The sequence below is a fragment of the Sander lucioperca genome, chromosome 2 (genome assembly GCF_008315115.2).
Source record: "Sander lucioperca isolate FBNREF2018 chromosome 2, SLUC_FBN_1.2, whole genome shotgun sequence".
Classification (NCBI taxonomy): domain Eukaryota; kingdom Metazoa; phylum Chordata; class Actinopteri; order Perciformes; family Percidae; genus Sander; species Sander lucioperca.
The window spans coordinates 17,364,162-17,383,766 of record NC_050174.1 but is presented as its reverse complement, the minus strand read 5'-3'; the positions used below and the strand labels follow the sequence as shown (position 1 = coordinate 17,383,766).

The 19,605-nt window shown below is 39.5% G+C and overlaps 1 protein-coding gene across 5 annotated transcripts in view; it reads left to right on the top strand.

The window, feature by feature from the left end:
• The first annotated feature begins 422 nt into the window (after positions 1-422).
• Positions 423-19,605, top strand: part of mctp1a (multiple C2 domains, transmembrane 1a) — a 121,516-nt gene continuing 102,333 nt past the window's right edge. For 3 of the 5 annotated variants that reach the window (XM_035994321.1, XM_031308666.2, XM_035994339.1), the window contains exon 1: positions 423-521. In XM_035994321.1, coding sequence (XP_035850214.1) covers positions 480-521 — 42 coding nt within the window. In that variant the 5' untranslated portion in view covers positions 423-479. The remainder of the gene's footprint in view (positions 522-19,605) is intronic. The other 2 variants (XM_035994335.1, XM_035994331.1) reach the window with 1 other exon arrangement.

The following is a 19,605-nucleotide window of genomic DNA, read 5'->3' as shown; positions in this document are numbered from 1 at the left end:
AAAGATAAAACCAGCTCTCTTACTGGCTAAACATCTGCAGATGTGTGAGACAGCAGCTGGTAGCAGGCTTCTGGTTGTGCCTCTGTTAACTTTTTTTGATATAGTTCTATCCCAGCGGATTAGTCAGCCTACAGTAAGCATCTCTGCACAATCGTCTGCGAATGAGTGACAGAGACGGGAGAGAGAGAACAATCTGCGTTGTGATGCTGAGTGACTGCCTGTGTGGTATGCAAGAACCTCCCAGCTGTTTGCCCTTTGCTGTGTGTGTGTCTGTGTGTGTGTGTGTGTGTGTGTGTGTGTGTGTGTGTGTGTGTGTGTGTGTGTGTGTGTGTTTGAGCAAGGTAAGGAGCAAGCCGGTGTGTGTGTGTGTGTGTGTGTGTGTGTGTGTGCGTGCGTGTCTCTCTCTCTCTCTCTCTCACATATAGGGGAGTAATACAGCAGCAGCAGCAGTAGAACAGTGTGGCGTGTTCGGTGTCTGGATGTTAGCGCTGCCTCTCTCAGCTTTGGGACGAAGCCTTACTGTAGGTATACACACACACACACACACACACAGACACACACACACAGATGCACACATACATGTTTTGTCTGCCTACCTGCTGTTTTTCCTTGTAGGCTATTTATTTCTGTATGCTGATATTTCTTGCTTCTTATACATCTCGGTGTATTGATTGTCAAGGCAAACAGTGACGGTACTGGAGTGTTCTTTTCTTTTAAATATTTCAGTCCAGAGGATTTGAGACCATTGAGTGAGGTGATGAAGGGATTAAAATTTGCAGCTCATCAGCAAAATGTTTCCACCACTTGAGCACGTTGACACATTTGCATGCAGAACCGATTTTCATACAGTATTTCCATACACCTGAGCACCTGCTTTGTGTACGTGACGATTTAGACTTAGTTTTGTCAATAGAAGACACTGGCCACTTTACCTGTGTGCAGGTGTTAGTGTTTTTGTTTGTGAGTGTGGCGGGGGATGGTGGGGTAGAGGTGCAGTGGATGTGTCGTTTCCAGTTTCCAACAGTGTGGAAACTTGAGCTGGCTGCTAGTATGACATGACATGGGACTGTAAGTCAGACTCCAGGAAGAGAGGGGGAAAACACGAGAGAGAGAGAGAGAGAGAGAGAAAGAGAGAGAGTCGAGGAGATGAACAGAACATGGATGTAAAACTTAAGTGTGAGGAAGAGAGATAGAATAGAGAAAGGACTCAGGATTTAGAAATGTACGGATTAATGTGGTTGAAGATATTTCCCTGCTTGTGCTTCCATCTTGACCAGATAATGAATAAAAAAGGATAGATTGCTAAATTTATAGGAGAGCATTCCAATGGGCAAGAAGAGAAGCCTTATGTGCCCCCCACCACACCAACGACTCATGTCCCCCCTCCACACCCCTCTGCCGGGCTCTCCAGCTGCAGTCTTGTTCCCTTAATTCCTGTTTCTAGGGCTGGGTGCTGAACGTGCTCAGAATGAGATCAAAAAAGCTACGGGGACAGGAAAGAAAAAGATGGATGAGGAAAATGATAAGAGGTGAGAGGTGGAAAGTAAGATTTAGGCAAGGTAGAAGAGAAGTCATAGGATTAGAGGATTAGAGAAAAGAAGACTACAGCAGGTGAAAATAGAGGGGATACCCTGAGGAGTGTGAAGAGGAATGATATGATGAGTGACTCTCTCTCCACTGATGTTCCTCTCATCAGACAAAAGCTGGATACGTTGCAGGGTTTCTTCAGGCACCCTTGACTGTTTGAGTACAATTATCATCAATTTTCAAGATCCGTTCATGGCAAGAAAGCATTTAAAACCAGTTTTTTTTTTTTTTTTTTACATCACTCCTCAACATTTCTGTCTAAAAATAATCATATTTTCACTTCCGTCCAAGAAAAATCTGTAAAGTGGCAACTTATGTCTAAATTCCTGAACAGTATTTCTTGTTACTGCTTGCATACCCAGTACAGTGCATGCATAATGCACACTATGAAGTTCTCCTGGGAGAGATTAATGTGTTTTTAGAAATAATTGCAGCATCTGTAAATAGTCATATGCAGAATGTTGTGTTTCTGAGATGTGACTGAGTCCATTTGTTAATTGTATGTACTGCATTACAAAATACTGTGCATACTTTGTCTTCAATGCGTAAATGAGCACATAAAAGCCAATAACGGAAGATGTCTGTGAATAGATGAAGCAGATAACTTTGGGAAGGAACTCATTACATAGGCTACATGGCTGGGATGGGCTCATCTTAATATACATTCAAGTTTTTGTATCAGCATCATCCCCACAGTGTGCACAATTTATTGGAGTCTTTCATTCATTTATTTAATAATAAAGAAAAACTCAGGCTGGTAAACAAACTATGTTTACAACCAACCAGTTTAGGCTGCTAGATTGCAACATTCATCCACACTGGCTTCCAAATTGAGTTTCCCCATTTTAAAAGAACTTCCAAACTGTGACTGATTACCTGTCAACGTGCCTAGCAGAGTTCAGCCACAGCCTGCATTTGCAGCATTTGGCTGGTCTAAATGGGGGCATGTCAAATTTCTTGTATCTACAATATTCATACAATTTTCATATAGTGGCAAAAAAACTTGCATTTCTTAAGATGAAGTTTGCTCATTCCAATAAACTGCGTTTGTGTGTGTGTATGTGTATGTTAGTATTCACTCAGTTTCTCTATCTTACCCCCTCTTGCTATGCCTTTCACAATTGCTGTGCTTCTTTTTATCACTTGGCACATTGCTTCAGATCCATCACCTGCTCATTGCAGTGATAACATTTACTCCTACAATTCTTCTAACTTCTCAGTCTTAGCATTTTTTGCATAGGCAATGGTGTGAAAGGTACAGTACACACTCTTGTCATTCTGCCAGTTGATTTGTTTGCCAATGTGGAGGTGGTACCACAGCCTTTGATCAGCACCAACCTCACGGTGTGTAGGGATGGCACTACCTGGCACAGAGACAAGCTGCTTTATGTAGTGAAAATCAAGATTTATTGGATTTGAAATTCAATTTGCAGGCATCTAGTAGAACTGTATTGCATGATACTTTGTCTCAAAGAAATGGATTTAGTGCTTTAGTTCATCAATTCTGTAAAATCTTTGGTGGATAAATACAGTAGATGCCCAGAGTAATGCCAGCCCATCTGGTCAGTGTTCATAACCTTTTACATAACAGGCGGTCCTAAATACTGCAGCACCACTGATTCTGTTGTACATTGGATAAGCTTGCTATTTTTTCATAACATGTAAAGCTTTCACAGCATTTCAGATTAATAGTAGGAGCTGATGCAGATGAATTAAAAAATCACTATCTGAAAAGATGCTGCTCTGACCATTCTCATGACTCACACAGTGAGGGAGCGGCTGCCCTCGCCCCTGCAGTGCTACTGATGAGAGGCCATGCCTTGACACCCATAGTCAATATAATGCTGTGGATGTATTTAAAGGGGGGGGCATCTCATAACACATTGCAGCCTACAGTTCAACACCGGGAACTCCACATTCTCGAAAAAAAGTACGAAATCAGAAAAATGGACGGACATTGAATTAGTCCTCTAGGCAAATACATTTTGATTACTGTGTGATTTAATTTCTTCCTGGTATGCAGTCAGCCAGTGGCTTGTTAGATTATGGCACTGGTATTAACTTTTTATAACAACCTGATGTATAGTTCATCATGAAAAGTGTCTAGTCATATTGGTTTATCTATAGTTGGTTTTACACGAGGGAACCATAATACAAAAAGGAGTAGTTTTTATGAGCATGAATTACTCCCTCACATTACTAACCTAATCACATTGCTACTTTTAGTATGCACATAGATTTTAGGCATCTTTTCCACAAATCTAACCTATGCTGAGTGGTTTGATTTATGACACAGACATAAAGACACTTTTAAGCTTTATTAAAAAGAGATCCAATGAGCAATTACTGAAAGATAGCATTCAACATTTTGAGATTCTAATTAATAATGCATTAGCAGGGATGTTTATCATAAGACGGTTAATCATTTTGAAAGTAGTGCAACATCTTTTGATTCCTGGAAGCCCAAATATATATTTCTTTAAAAAAAGCACATCAGCAATGTTTTTAGGCTGGTTCTGTTCTGCTGTGAAGATGCTGAGCTAGCAAATGGAGGCCTGGATCAACATGTTCCTGACGGTTGGACTCTTCTGTGTTTAGAGCTCCACTGTGAGAGTTTGCGAGGCGTGTCAGCGTGATCTCAGACTGGCATTGACTCGCTTCTGGTCGGTTGACAGGTTGGGTTGGCAGCATGGCGACCAGCTTGTCTGTCTGCGATGTCAGCAACACTTGATGCTCCCTGCTCAGTTTGTCACTGCCTCTAATTCAGTGGTGACAAACACATCGACAAAACCTGCTAATGCTCTGCAGTCTGCCAATATGTTTGTTGTGTGAGAGATGTTCCCTGATTTTTGATCTCAGTGAGTTTGTCTGTGTCTGCATACCAAAATGTTTTCTTGTCTGTCTATCTACCTGTCATTATTTTCCCTCCTCACAACTCCTACTCTTTCCTGTGTCAATCTTTCATGCTGACATAACTCTTTCTAGTTGTCTGCATACATCTTTTCAACGGTCAGCTGTTTTCCATTCATCAATGTACACCTCAAATTTCACTTTTAAGCTGCCATTCTTCCTTTATCTCTCTCTCGAAACCTCTATACCTTTACTGGCTCACTCTGTTCCCCCGGTCTTGTTTTACCTCCTTTCCATCTTTTTTTTCTGAGTGGAAGATCTTTTCTCTTCATTATTTATGGAGAGTGACTGTGTTGTGTAGCTGACAGATGCAGCAGATAAGAGTGCTGTTTCTCTAGCATTAACCTGCACTGGATTGCAGTCAAATTCATGTCTTGTATGTTTTAAAAGCAAACGTCTTTTTAAACGTGCCTGTGAATGCAATTTGTCACAACTCTTGCCACGTGTTACTTCTCAGTAGAATGGTTGCAAAGGAAAGTAGAATACATTTGCATGAGGATGTGGTAATAACTCGAGATGGGCATTTTAGGTCATTTCCATATTATAAAATATAAATATAAAAATATATAAATCGGTCGACCTCTACCACCCATGAGAAAGAGAGAGACATCATGGCTTGCAAACGAGCGAAGCATGGCAGTTGGTCAAGGCCACACCCACCCTCCACCTTGCCCCTCTGTCCTCCTCAATAGCATTTAAAGCTACAGACACAGAAACAGCACATACTAAGGAAAGCTCATTGTGGGACTGGCTCTAGTGGCTGTAATTCTGCACCAAGGCTGAATTTCGGGAAAGAGACTTCAGATACAGTATTAGGGGACCACTAAGGCCTATATAAAAGCATCCAAAAAGCAGCATGTCATAGGACCTTTAAATAGAAAGGTCACATGATTATGGTCACATGATTAAACCGCCCCCGTGTGTAGTACTGGGAGTCTTTGGAAATGGACCTACAATGTTGTTTAGGTATGAGGATGTGTTGCACACACATACTGTAGACACACACGCACAGCCCTGACATCTGGTGTGACTAGAAGTAGGGCCCTATGATTTCCGTGATACGGAAAACGCGGACGGAATCACGGAATCTACACATGAAAACGGAATTCTCGTATACACGCAGAATCGCACGGAATTTGCATATATTTTGTTGACATATTAAATAAACAACTTCCTTCTAATTTTTCAGTTTAAAACAACAAGCGTAGAAAGGTCTCTACCTAAACCGTGGCCAAATGGCATTGTTAAACATGTTGCCTAGTAAACATACGTCCTCACGTTCACGTTGTGAGTTTGTTGCGTGGGGAAAAAAAATGTCGAAACGAGTGGCTCCTGATAAGCCAACGGTGGCGAAAAAATTAAACTGTAACTCAAGTCAGAGTCAAATTTTCGTTTAAAAGCATATTTAGGACGGAAGCGTCACTTTTAAGATTTACCATATCTTCTTTTTTCGGTCAAATGGCCTTTTGAATGGGAGTGCTAGGGGCACTTTTATGCTAGCCTCAAAATAGTTATTTTTAAAACACTAAGAAGGCTCGACACAACATAAAACTTTGCTCGAAGTATCACCATCAATATTGTTTGTGTACCCAGAGTTTACTAAAAAGAAAGGTTTTGAGCAACTCACGTTAGTAGTTGTTGTTTGTTATCCGCCATTTTCCCAGTCAAAAATAGAATCTCAGAATGCGAATGAACGGACTCCATAGGAGGAAATGTCATTCTTATGAGGCTCCTTTTTCAACTACAAGGTCAATATTGCGACAAAACAACAAATTGTCCGTGCATTTATATGGAACTAAGCTTTAGGAGCTTTCCATCTTTACTCTCCTCCCTCGATTATTTTTGACTGGCTCGATAGACGGCAACCGGAAGAACAAGAGCCACAGTGAGTTTCTCAAAACCTTTCTTTTTAGTAAACTCTGTGTACACAAACAACGTTGTCAACGCTTTCGTTAAAGTGTAGAGCCCCTGGTGATACTTCAAGCAAAGTTTCATGTTGTGTCGAGCCTTCTTAGTCTTTTAAAAATAACTATTTTGAGGCTAGCATAAAGTGCCCCTAGGACTCCCATTCAAAAGGCCATTTGACTGAAAAACGAAGATACGGTAAATCTTAAAAGTGACGCTTCCGTCCTAAATATGCTTTTAAACGAAAGTTTGACTCGGGTACATTCACAAAAAGACCCTAGGTTGCATTATGGCGAGAGTTGCGCTTTAAGAAACTCTCAATTGACTGCTTAATACCGGGCCGAACAATACCCCAACGACTACTATGAGTCTGGACAACTACTGTTTTGTAAGTTTTGTCAACATACTGTTGACTGGACTCGCAAAGACACATGTAACGACTATTTGAAATCAAAAGTTCATCTCAAGAACAAAGCTAAATCCACAGCGGGCAAATCCCTCCAGGTTACAGTTGAGGCAACAAGATTTTGTTGCAATGTGTGCTGAAGCTGACATAACGCTTGAGAAGATGAAGAGGATACGTCCGTTTCTTGTTATGCATTTGATGCAGGGAGGCGCACTCCCAGAAAATGCCAGCAGCCTCAGGCAGACCCACCTGCCGCGAGTCTTTGACCAGCACATGCAAAAAGTGCTGCAAGAGATCAGTGGAAAGAAAATCTTCGTTGTTGTCGACGAAACCTCTGACAACCGAGATCGCAGCGTCCTCAACTTTGTTATAGGTGAGCATCCAAAGCTTTTATTTAGGTAATTTTGAATGTGCTTTGCTGAATATATTAATAGTTTAAATAAAGTTGAATTGTGAGTTTGTGTCACTGAGTTTTTAAAGGTCAGTAATGCTTAGAAGTGAAAAGAAAACGAGCAAATCCGAAAAATGTGAAAGGGCTAAAAATAAATCCGAAAAACACAAAAAAAAAAATAAAACGGATTTCATAGAGCCCTATAGAAAGGAGGGTCTTGACACAGCTGGCAGGAAGGATGGAAAGTGGGTTACTATGCTGGCTATGGAGGTCAGAGACATAGATTAGAGTCACACACAGAGGGTAGCTGGGGTAACATTTAGAGAGATCCTGATTAGTAGGATGATGGCGATGTCTCGGCTGTTAGAAAGAGCAGAGCATAAGGGCAATGCTCCTTTGTCGTGAGTCTGGTGACTTATTGTGATCCAGAGAAAAGGACTGCACTAAAGAGATGATTTTTCCACGTCCTACTGTTTCAGATCTCATTCTCAGTCTGTTGATCTGTATTTCTCTTTAGCCTATTTACTTATTCCACTGCCTCTCCCCTTCTTTCTGCTCTGTTCTGGCTTTTTTGATGTAAGACTTTCAAGTATAACCACTATGTCCCCTAATTCTCCATAGCAGCGCTGCAATGTAAAGATAAGATGTTATATAATGGTATACACACCATTGCATACATTGTTAGCACACGCAAGCCTTAGGTTCACTGGGTGGATCATTTTAATGAATTCGGGCAAGTTGTCAAATATGACACAGATGTGTGTCGGCCTTTTTAACTTAGTTTCCCTCTCCTTGTTTAAGCTCCTACTTGCATGTAATAACTGCAAATGTTACAAAAAAAAACGTAAAAGTAAATTGTATTTCAGATCATTATCACTATAGGGACTATATTGTACCTACATCTTCAGAACTATGCTTAATTTAGTGTTTAGTTGTGTAGACATACATAATTACAGTTCCAGAGTTTTGTTTTAAGGCAATAAGAAAGTGTCTTGTTTTTCCACCATCAGTAAGCTCAGAGTAGTCCTCGGGGTTAGGGAAGTCTGGGAATATCCTAATTTGCTTTGACAGGAATGGACACAGCTCTCCTGCTGCTCTGAACTGGATGTCAACGGAGACAGATATGCAACACAAGCTCAGAGACTTCTGTCCTCAGTCGATCCTCTGTCTCCCTGTCTCTGGACCTAAATACTCATGGATGTGCAGCCCTTAAGTCCTTTTAACTGGGTTAGGGGTCACACCTGCTTCTGACCACAGATGAATGAGAGACTAACGAGTGTTGTTCTTATCTAGATGTGTCACTGCAGGATACCTTTAATAATCGCAGACAGGTGAGGAAGCCTTGTCTTTGATAGTCTATATTGACAAGGTTTCATTTCCGGGATTGTTCAGGTGCCACCGGAAATTCCACCGGATGTCCCGAATTTTCGGCCGGATATCCGTCACCATCTGCTTTCTTTGTGTTGGCATTCTAAACTCCGGTGGATTTATGAGGACTATGGTTAACTTTTTTTTTTTTTTTTTTTTTGCCTGTTTTGTATATAAGGCTATACATCATCGAGTCCCTCCTCCACTTAACTGCCTCACCCATTTCATTATGTGTGACATTTACATGTTCTGTTGTATTTTGTCTTGTCTGTTGTTGTTAGTGTTTGAGAGGCAAGACAAACTATGAGGGTGTTGCATGCTTGTTATTGTTTTTTATGTTTTACTTTTTATGTATCTGCCTAGGGACAATAGATGAAAATTAACTATTGTGCTAACTCTAGCATATTTACATTGTGTACTTGTACTGAAGTCCATTAATATGCACTGTCCCTATCTAAATAAACAATCAAATAAACTGCTCCTCAGATCTCTGCAGGGTAAATCCATACAGCTAGCTAGACTATCTGTCCAATCTGAGTTTTCTGTTGCACGACTGAAACAACTTTTGAATGTAACAAATGGCAATAAACCAGAGCACGTTTTTCTCCTATCCACGAACATTCTGTGGACTAGCCAGACCCTCCTCTGCAGCGCTGTGGGATAGGTCTGGCAATGTGTGACTATTGTCTTTGATGATCATGATCACCATGAAAATTTATGGTGATTGATGTGTTGATTTAGGATTCACCACTGTCCGTCTTTGTTAAAAAAAGACTTTACAGAAATGCATTTTCACTGTTTATTCACTCAAAGCTATCTGCAGTAGTTACTATTCTTTCCTCGTCAGTCACTGTGCTCGACATAATGGGGCTCATGTCTACCAGATTAATGCCAACTGCTTATTCTTGTGGAAAAAAAGAGATCAATGTTTGGTAGTTTAATGACAATTACAGAAGAACCATTATTTAATTAAAAGCCCTTTGGGTGTTCATTCATTTCCTAGGAAGTAATTCATTTCTATCACTGTTGTATAAAGAGCCATTGACTGCAGTCATGGATGCAGGCATGATGATGACTTAATACCCCGTTTACATGAAGGGAAGACGCAGATATTTTCCTGCGGTTTGGCCTCTCATTTACACGAAAACCCCGTTTTTATCACAGAAAACGATTATTTCTAAAAACTCCGGCCAAAGTGGAGATTTTGGAAAACTTTGTTTGCATGTAAACTGAGACAAACGGAGGTTTAGGCAGCCGAGAGAGAGAAAGAAGAAGTGATTCGTTGCTGTTGTTGCTATTTTTGGGATTGTGATTGGCTAACGTGGGCTTGAGCTTCTCGTTACTGTGCCACCTACAGGTGTGGCATGCTCTTAACGACATTGACAGCATATATACACGGGTACATGTAAACGAACACTTTTCTGAAAACGTAGGGGTTCTAAATGTCCGTTTATGAAAATAGCCGGCCACGTGTAAATGTAGTCTAAGAGCATAATCCTCTGGCCTGATAACTGTCGAACTGCATGTCAGTGGGGGGATTGGTTCTGCCAAGTCAGAGTTTATAGTGCATAGACAAGTTAGAGATATCCACCTTGCTCAGATTCTATGCTACCTAAACCTGACCATGTTGACAGTAAACCTATTCAAAGACCATTGTGTCAAGTCCAGGTTTCGACCTTATGTAGAAGGATATAAACATGTTTTTGACATTGAACAAATTAACTATTTTTCCTTCTCATTCACTGTGTCCTTGCACTTTTTAATCACTTTATTGCTTTCCATCTCTGTGACTCTGGCTCTTCCTCATTGGGTTTCTCTTTTGTAATCATGAACATTTGATATACTGCCAAATGTCACCACCTGGGCTGTTACTCATCTTTTAGCATCAGGATAATGGAATAGGAGTGGAAGAGTATACATGTTAACATCTGCATCTGTCTCAAGGAAAGCAGTGACATTCAGAGGTATATGCGAGTAGGCCTGCACGATTCGGGGAAAAATATGAATCACGATTTTTTAGCTTAGAATTGATATCACGATTCTCTGCCACGATTTTTGTGTAATGTTTATTGCACACATGAACCAAGACAAAACGAAACAAATTGGCAGTGCCAAACATATATTTTTTGTGGCACCTATAGCACATTGCACATCACCACAAGCCTGTAAACATAGAGGCTTCAATGAATAAAGAAAATAAAGTACATACTGGCCATTTAAGTACAGTAGGCTACCAAAAATAGTGACATATAACACATTGAACTAAATATGGCCGTGATACAAGCTCTATCTGAACTCTTTGAACGTATCTTTACATAATTAAAACATGTTAATGTCAATGTCAAATGCTTTCAATAAATTAATTGAAGGAGAAAAGAAAAAAAAAATCGAAGTCATTTAAAAATTAAATTGCGAACGGGTGAATTGAGATCGCGATTTATCGTGCAGGCCTATATGCGAGTGTAATAGTAAACAAAGATTTCTGCAGTGCATGCAAAAAACTACATTTAGTTTTTTCCATTGGCAGATTTAATATTCAGTATTTTAATGTAAAGTATGGCAGATATTTTAAGGTGTTAATATAGATGGTCACTGTTGACTCATGTACTTAATGAGGGTTTTTTATTCAGTGATTCAGCTGTTATTAGCAGGCCGTTATTATACCTGCTGCATCAAGAGACTCATCACCTCAGTCTGAGACCAGCTTTATCTAAGATGCTGTGAGAGAAAGTGAAGAAGCTTGCTCTTTGTACAGTGCACTGCTAGACTGTTATTAGGAAAAGAACACTCCAAAGATACCTCATTATCTAGCCGAGTGGCTGTTGGCTGTCTACCTGCCTGAGCTCTGTGTTCTGTCACATTACACATTACCAGGCTGCACATACTGAGGAGAGGAGATGCTCAATAATGGCTCTGAGATAGTGGTAATGGCGCTGCTTATTTGGCTGGGAAAGTTTAATGGAAAACGTTTTTCATTGCTTTGTGACTGCCACTGTGTGATGAAAGAGAAATATGTTTATATCTGTCTCATCAGTTTGCACAAAAAATATAATGTAGTGCCAGTATTTTCTTTTATAATATAATAAGTTCCGGACATGGCAGTGGAAAAGTTCTTTGGTTTTGTGATAGGGTCACATGGTCTTACTGAGAGAGAGAGAGAGAAAAAGAAATGAAGAGCAGGAGAGAGAAGACATTGCTGATGATAAGAGGCAGCGGGGAATAATGACGTTTCACTAGTCATTGATGAAGTGACGACTTCGTTGAGTTGCTGACAAACTCCTTTACCATCTGTGACCGAGGCTGGCTGAATGAAAATATGGCTCAATCTGTAGTGTGTGGGTTTGCACGTGAGTTCTCTGTATTTAATTCATGTATTTAGGTCAGACTTTTTAAAGTGGTCGATGACCAATATAATCATTTATTTATAATCACCGGTTTCAATGATTTCTTTTTTTTTGTGATGCTTCCATTCTCTAGCAGATCATTCTTTCAGCTTTTTTAGTTTCATTCATTTAATTTATACTTTAGTTTAAGGGTTATATGAATATTTCTATGCACTAAAAAGTCAATGTTACCACAGATTATGTCCCCCAGTGATGCTTATAGTCAATGTAATGGTATTCTGTCTTTGCTGGTTTTGCTGGCTGTGAATTATTTTCAAAACGCACAAGACAGAAAGGCTAAAATAACAAAAAAATGGCTGTACCTGCTACGTCCCTTCAGTGGAAATGTTCAGAGGGAGGGTCTTGAGGGAGAAAAATACTGTAACATACAGCTGGAAACAACCCCTGCCTGAATCTCTTCGTCTCCACTATTCGCCTCCTCCATATCTCCTATAAATAGAGTACATGAAAGATACATTTCTAGCAATTCAATAGGCCTCACTGACAGACCTCAAGAGCCTTATGTGTATGTGTTCACAAATGTCTATGCACTGCATGTGTGTTCACACATTCATGTGCCTGTTGATTTTTTTAGTTAGCGGGTATCTCAGAGGCTAATATATAAGGGTTGAAATGGCAAAGCACCACACCTAAGGGAGAAGTTTAGGTCAATATTGGGCTAGGGTTTATTATAAATTGAAAGTTCCTGCCTAGCTATCTCCTGTTTTTTTGTGCCTGTGTGTTTTTATGTGCATATGCAAAATGTGTCTTTGTGTGGGTGTTGCATATGTGTATGGTGCTGTGATTGCATGCTTTTATCTTTCAAACCTAGAAATATCTGTTTGATGGATGACTGCATATCCTGTGCAGGAAAAGCTTGTTAAGAGAAATAATGGGATCCCTGTATTGGCCTGTTACATATCCCAACTGGGTTATGCTCAGCCTACCTTCATGTTACACTGGCTCACATTATACACTATTTGTGTGTTCATCACTGAAAACAAGGGGATATGTTTGATCTCTATCTGTGAAGTCTATTTTATTTTTGTTGTTGCGTAGCAACACTCATCCAGTGTTTTATGTTTTTGCCTGCGCAATGCCAAGTTCCTTACCCTCTAGGAAACAAACTGTCAAAGAGAAAACGAGATACAAACTTCAGTATGTGCAAATTGTTCAAACTCCACTGATCAGGGGGCATCTGCTCTACAGTATGAAGTGCAATTCAGTTTCCTTCTTGTTTGATTAATATGTAGTGTTCAACATGCGAGCATTTATTAGAGCATACTTAAGTTTCCGATCATGTGTTCATCAAGCCATTAAAGAAGACACAGAGTTACGACACGCACAGAGATGAGAAGGGTATGTATGGACTTATCTAACTCTGGGGGATACGGTGAATGAACTAAAGTCCCAATAAGTCGGCGTGTTCCTTTAAAGTGCATCTATCAACAGCCACGTGGCTGTTTTTTTTATTTTTTTTTTATTTTATTTTTTTTATTGTATCCTTGAAAAAGATACCAGGCCGTTCACCACTGCTGTAAGATTATTGGCTGCTGATGTGTGATGAACCACAAATAAATAGACTAGCTTAATACCTGAATATTAAGCTAGTGTAATACCTGATTCTTAATACCTGATGACTCATTCACAACACTGCTACTGCAATCTACTGTATCAGTGCCATATCAATACTCTGTATGTACATGATGAATATGATACATACAGAGTATTGATTTGTTGTAAAACTTTAGAACAAATAAGGTAGGATACCTGTTTCTGTTTTGTTTTGCTCACCTCAAGTCACCCAGAACATAATGTGCTTCACCGAAATGCATATTTGTGTTTGTGTGCATGTTTGATATTTGCTCATTTGAATGATAATTTTTTTAGCTCTGCGTGGAATCACCTAAATTGTTGAATCGATTAAATTACCCAGCTCCCATTATGAGATTAATTTTAGTTATATTAAAGAGCCACATTTAGAGAGCCTCATTATGTGGTTTGATCAATGGAGAGCAGGTTCCCAGCTAGGGCGGGGAAATGAGATTTCAGATCATTACTAAACTGCTCAGGTTATGGCTTCAAGGATCTTGGTTTCCAGCGAATAGCATGCTATTGAATGCAATAGATTTAAGTGTATGAATTTGTTCACATTAGTTCCCACACTAGAAATCAAAGTCACTTTTGAACTGGCTAAAATGGAAAAATAAATGAATTATGTATTATGCAAATAAGCCTTCATTTATTAATTATCCATACAAAGACTCACAAATCAATCCTTTAATCAATACATTTTCTACCTAAGTGTAATATATCTATGTGTGTGTGTGTATATATATATAAATAAATAAATAAATAAATAAAACTTTCTTTAAAGATACTCAGTGGCCTCTTGCCCTGCCTGTCGTGATCTGGTCCAGCCTTCGGGGCCGTACCTGACTCTCAAAAGCAAACTAACCATCACTGTCCATTTTAGGACATTGAAGTTTTCCTCCAAAGTTTTTTTTCCTCCAAAAATATTGACAAAATGTGATATTGCGATATCAATTATGAATATTGTGATATCGATATTAATTTCGATATTTTTAAGTTACGGGAAAACGCATCAAAATAGATTCTTAACAAATTAAACAGGTTTTCTTACAACACAGGGTATTATTTCAACTGACTGTCATATTATACTGGTACAACATGAATAAATAAATAAGGACCATGTCTACAGAACAGGACATGTTTTACTGGTTGGACAGTATAAAATATATAAAGAGAACAGGTCACAACTTTTCTTTCACTTCTCTGATTCGTTCCGTTTTGTTGTCTCTATCTATTTCTTCACTTCTTCACACTGTCACTCTGTTGAAATATGCACACACGTGGTACGCTCCATAGGGTTTGTCACGTAGTGGACTCGTGCGGTGACGTGTACTAACATTTGCAAGTGGCACGGTAACTGGCCAATGAAACATGATCATTATACCGTTTTAGTCAAGTTACTTTATTTGTCCCCCAGTGGGGCAATTTGTTATGCAGCAGATAGTATAATAAAAACATACACAATCATACACACAATGCAGAGATTGCCTACCATGCAGGCAGTTTTAAAAACATAAATAATAAAACATGTTATCTATGGTTCTTTATATTTATATATTTTTTTAAGCGGGCTTTATATCAAACACAACTAAGCCACTCAGCCAACGGACAGGACCGCAGCGCTCCACAATATCAAAATATTGCATACTTATTATGACACTTTTGATATATTGCGATAACGATATTGAGTCGATATATCTTGCACCCCTAGATATATTGCGCAGCGTGATATTGCGATAACGATATTCAAAGATTCTTGGACAGAAAAGCGAATTCTAAGAGAGGGAAGACAAATAAAGGTTTTATGTTAGGAAGCAGGAAATGACTTCTCTATACTAAAAGGAGAACCGTCATAATGTTCTTGTTAATGAGAAAGAAGGAACAGATATTGTTATGCAGGATCGGAGGTGCAGAGCCTGGAAATTACCTGCCATTGCTGTGAGAAACGAGTCTGGCTCAACACAGTGCCCACGGCTAAATACAGGCTTCCTCCTCCATAAAGACACCGCTGTCATTACATATAATCCAGGATAAGAAATGTATGACGCCGGTTGATACATCCCAAAAGTGAGTTTTTCTAAGCAGTTCTTTTACTTACCTGCTCTTTAAATGTAAAACGTGAACTTTCAGAAAAATCTCCCAGTAGGCCGTTTCAGTTCTTTCGAGCAGCAGTCAAACTTAAACTGCAGGATTCTGCTGAAAGACTTAAACACTGGCATAGCACAGTCATATAGTACAACTTTCCCAACGATGTCACCATCAAGCAATCATTCATAAAAAAAAAAAAAACAACCAGATAGTTTTTAGTCTGTCGATTACACACAGAAGCCATCTCATTTTTACAATATTATCACCGTTTATCACTACCAGAGATTTCTTAACCTTTTACAACTGGCTTTCTTCACCCAGAGCCTGAGGAGCAACTTTGGCAGGGAGTGTAAAGTTAGGGGTCATGTGTGGGTTGTGAGCACATCCTAGTGCCTGTCCACACTTGTATTGGTGCTGAAGAGAGATGGAACATTTTGAGCTGCCAGGGCAACCAACAACCAACTTATTCTTTTGACGTTTGCCACATTGCCACACTGAACTTTCTACGAGTTTAATAGCCTGGGAAAACCCTGATGAACTTCAGACAAATTTGAGATTTGCTCTGCAAGTCCGTCTGGCCAAGAGCCCATTCAAGCCCATTTCCAATTTTTCCAAATCGAGGCACCAATCACAACCGTTGAGGCGGGCTTTACACGATGACGGCAAGCAGCTTTTTGTTTACATTCAACATGGCGGCCACCGAAGCACAGCAACCCGTTGATGCCGCTGTCGCTGCTACGTCACCCGGATCGTTGGTCTGATTGGTTGAAGGACTATCCTATTGCGCCCAGAGGCATTTAAGCGGTGTCCGTTGGTTCCCTTTGGAAATGGGCTGTGAATGAACCTTCCCCAGAGCCACTCTCAGTTACAACTGAGAAGAGTCTGGTGTCAGGCTACGAGTTTGATACTGTAGCTTAACACTGGAGATTAGGGTGCAAGATGTAGAACTAAAAGGCCAAAACGAATGTTCCCCTTCTTTAGAACAGAAAGTGCTGGTCAAAAGGTCACACATTCAGTTTCAGCTTGCTGCACAAATTTGTCAGTAAAAAGGTACCAGGGCTGGAAAATTAATTAGCGCAACACCAAACCTGCTGTTAGTTTTCTGTTATAACCAATTTCATTTTGTACTACTAAAACTGTCCCTCTGATCAAGCTGTGGCATTGTGCGGATGGATCTGTGTGCATTTTGTTGTACAATGTAACTTTAATTAAAGTTCAGGCGGGTCAATAGAAGCGTGGCTGTTTGACTAAGTCGTTTTTATGTCCCTGAGCTGAACTGATGCTCGTGCAGTATATCCAGATAATCTACTCCGAAACCTCTTGCGCCCTTCCTCTTGGACTGTAAGCAGCAGATGGTACTGTATGCATTGCCGGAGTCTGTTGGTGTGGAATGTTCTATTGAATATCTATTCTCATCTTTTCAGAAGTGTGATACATCATCTGTCTTTTACTGGTGAAGGTTTAGCTTTCTTCTTACCCTACACACACACACACACACACACACTTCATTTGTGCATGCAATCACATAGACATGCAAAGCGAGATTATGGAAGGATGCACCGTTTTCATCAATATTTGCAATACAATGTCTCCATTTATCCCATTAAGTAGTTCCATTAACTTTTCTAGTTGATGGAAAAGGAAATTGGCATGGATTGCTATTGTAATGGATTCAGTTGGGATTCAGTCAGAAGCATTTTCTTTGAAACGCTGAAGGCTTGTGTCAAAATACACAGCACATTCCAGTGTAGTTCTCCAGGGATTATTTAATGTCAATTTAAAGTGCTCTGATAAATGAATCTCACTGGATCAGTGCCACATGCAGCTGTAATGGAACTCCTTTCTTTACTGTATTTATGTTGTGCTGCTGGATGTTATTTATTCACACAGACCTTCCTTAGGCTATATGTCTTTTAGTTTAGGTTTAAATTATCTTAATCAAACACAGTTTATATGAACATTGTTGGTTAACAGAATGTATTAAACTGTCTGGTTAGAAACCTTAAATAAAATATTGCATTTTTGTGTATAACATATTACAGCTGAATATATTGCAAAAACATTGCGATGAAGTGTAGGCCAAATAATCACAGGCATACACCCAGTCTGTTGATATGTAGGTGTCCCTCTGCCAGAATGTTTATTGCCCTCTGGGGCTAAAGAGAGACTGAAAATGAGGTTGTGGTAGCAATTGTTTAGTTCTCTGTTAGCTTCAAGAAACACAGAGCAGGTGCAGTGGGATGGACCTTGGCTGCCCTTTATTTCCTTCCTCTCTTCTCCTCTTCTCCTTTTCTGTCACTATTAATGTGTTTAGTCCTGTGTCTCTGTAGTGTGTGTGACTCCCTTCGTTGAGGCCTTAGTGTGCAGAGGTGAGGTCTGAGGAATAGGGTGATGGTCATTGAACAAAATGACTGGTTCATAACTGTGTGTGTGTGTGTTTAAACTAGGGCTGGGCGATACGGAGTAAAATCAAATATCACAATATTGTTGACCCAATACCTCGAAATCAATATTGCGACGATATTGTAGGGTTGACATTTAATGCTTTGACAAAATATTTTAACAATTAGATTTTTGATATATAATCATCAGTAACGTGGATTTAATGACTAAGTGGGTAAAGGCAAAAAATAGAACAGCTAGAACAGTCTGGTAAGTTCAGAACATGATATAACTTTACTGTAATGCAGCTTATAAAACCAGGAGAGACAACACTGTCATATCACAATATTACGATATCCAAAATCTAAGACGATATCTAGTCTCATATCACGATATCAATATAATATCGATATATTGCCCAGCCCTAATTTAAACTTTAACTTATTTTTTACTTCACATCTATAACTTACGTACCCTTTTTAATTACCTTGTGAATGAGAATTGTGACAGAACAATAGACATTTAATTCAAAGTAGGGTTACCAATGTATAACATTTTTCATAGGTTTCCATAAAAAAAATAACTTTTTAACAATATGCTACTATATATTTGCTATTGTGGTTTGTTGTATAGCCCAACTTATACTGGATTTAACACTTTTTAGAAAGTACCCTAATCTTTGACATTGTAAATGGAAGAAGTAAACTCAATCAAGATTAACACCAACCTTACCCATTAGTTAAGATTTATAACACAAAGCAATCCTAGTCTTTAACTGCTTGTTTCATTCTGTCTGTACTTGTTTTTTTGTTTTTTTTAACTTGGCAGCCTGTTTGTCTATTTTATCTGGTTGTTTGTTTTTAGCAAAGACTTCATAGATCCTATCATGTGTACTGTCGCTCACTCAAAGAGTTTGCACTATCTGCAAATCCATTTCAAATCCTGTGCTCCTATTTTTGTGTGCATCTGTGTGTATGTGCTTTAACTTGTGTGTCTGTTAGTGGTACTGTATGGCATACACACGATAAATACTGACATTCTAAAAAAACACAAAGTACTGAAGATTTCGTACGTGTACAACAGAAGAAAAAAACACGTGCACTGGCATTTTCCGTGGGCACAGTGTGTCCGTGGATTTCCATCTTTTTCTTAATCGCTGTGTGTTATGATGTGACCCGACTCGACATTGTGTTGATCTGTGTGTCTCTGTGTCACTGTCTGTTAGTCACATCCATAGATAAAAGGGCTTAATGTTACATGGTCAGACCCACGCATCTGTTGTCCTATCCTATTGGTTGTATCCACACAGTTCAATTACAGTGACTTACATGCACTGTTGACCCCAGGTTTTAGTCTATCCAAAGACACAGCTTGAACTCTCTCTCTGTCCCTGAATGTACTGTTCTCCAGATATTTGTTGAGCTGCTGGACCTGTTACCCAACAGATTGCATTTGTTTTATTTCAGTTTTTCCTTTCCCCCAAAAGATCGACTCTATTTCCCTTTCCCTCTGTTTTTGCCTGTTTGACAGCAGGTGCTGTGAAGCTGAAATTGTTTTGGGTTGACTTTTCCGTGGAGAGTTGGGAGCTCCAA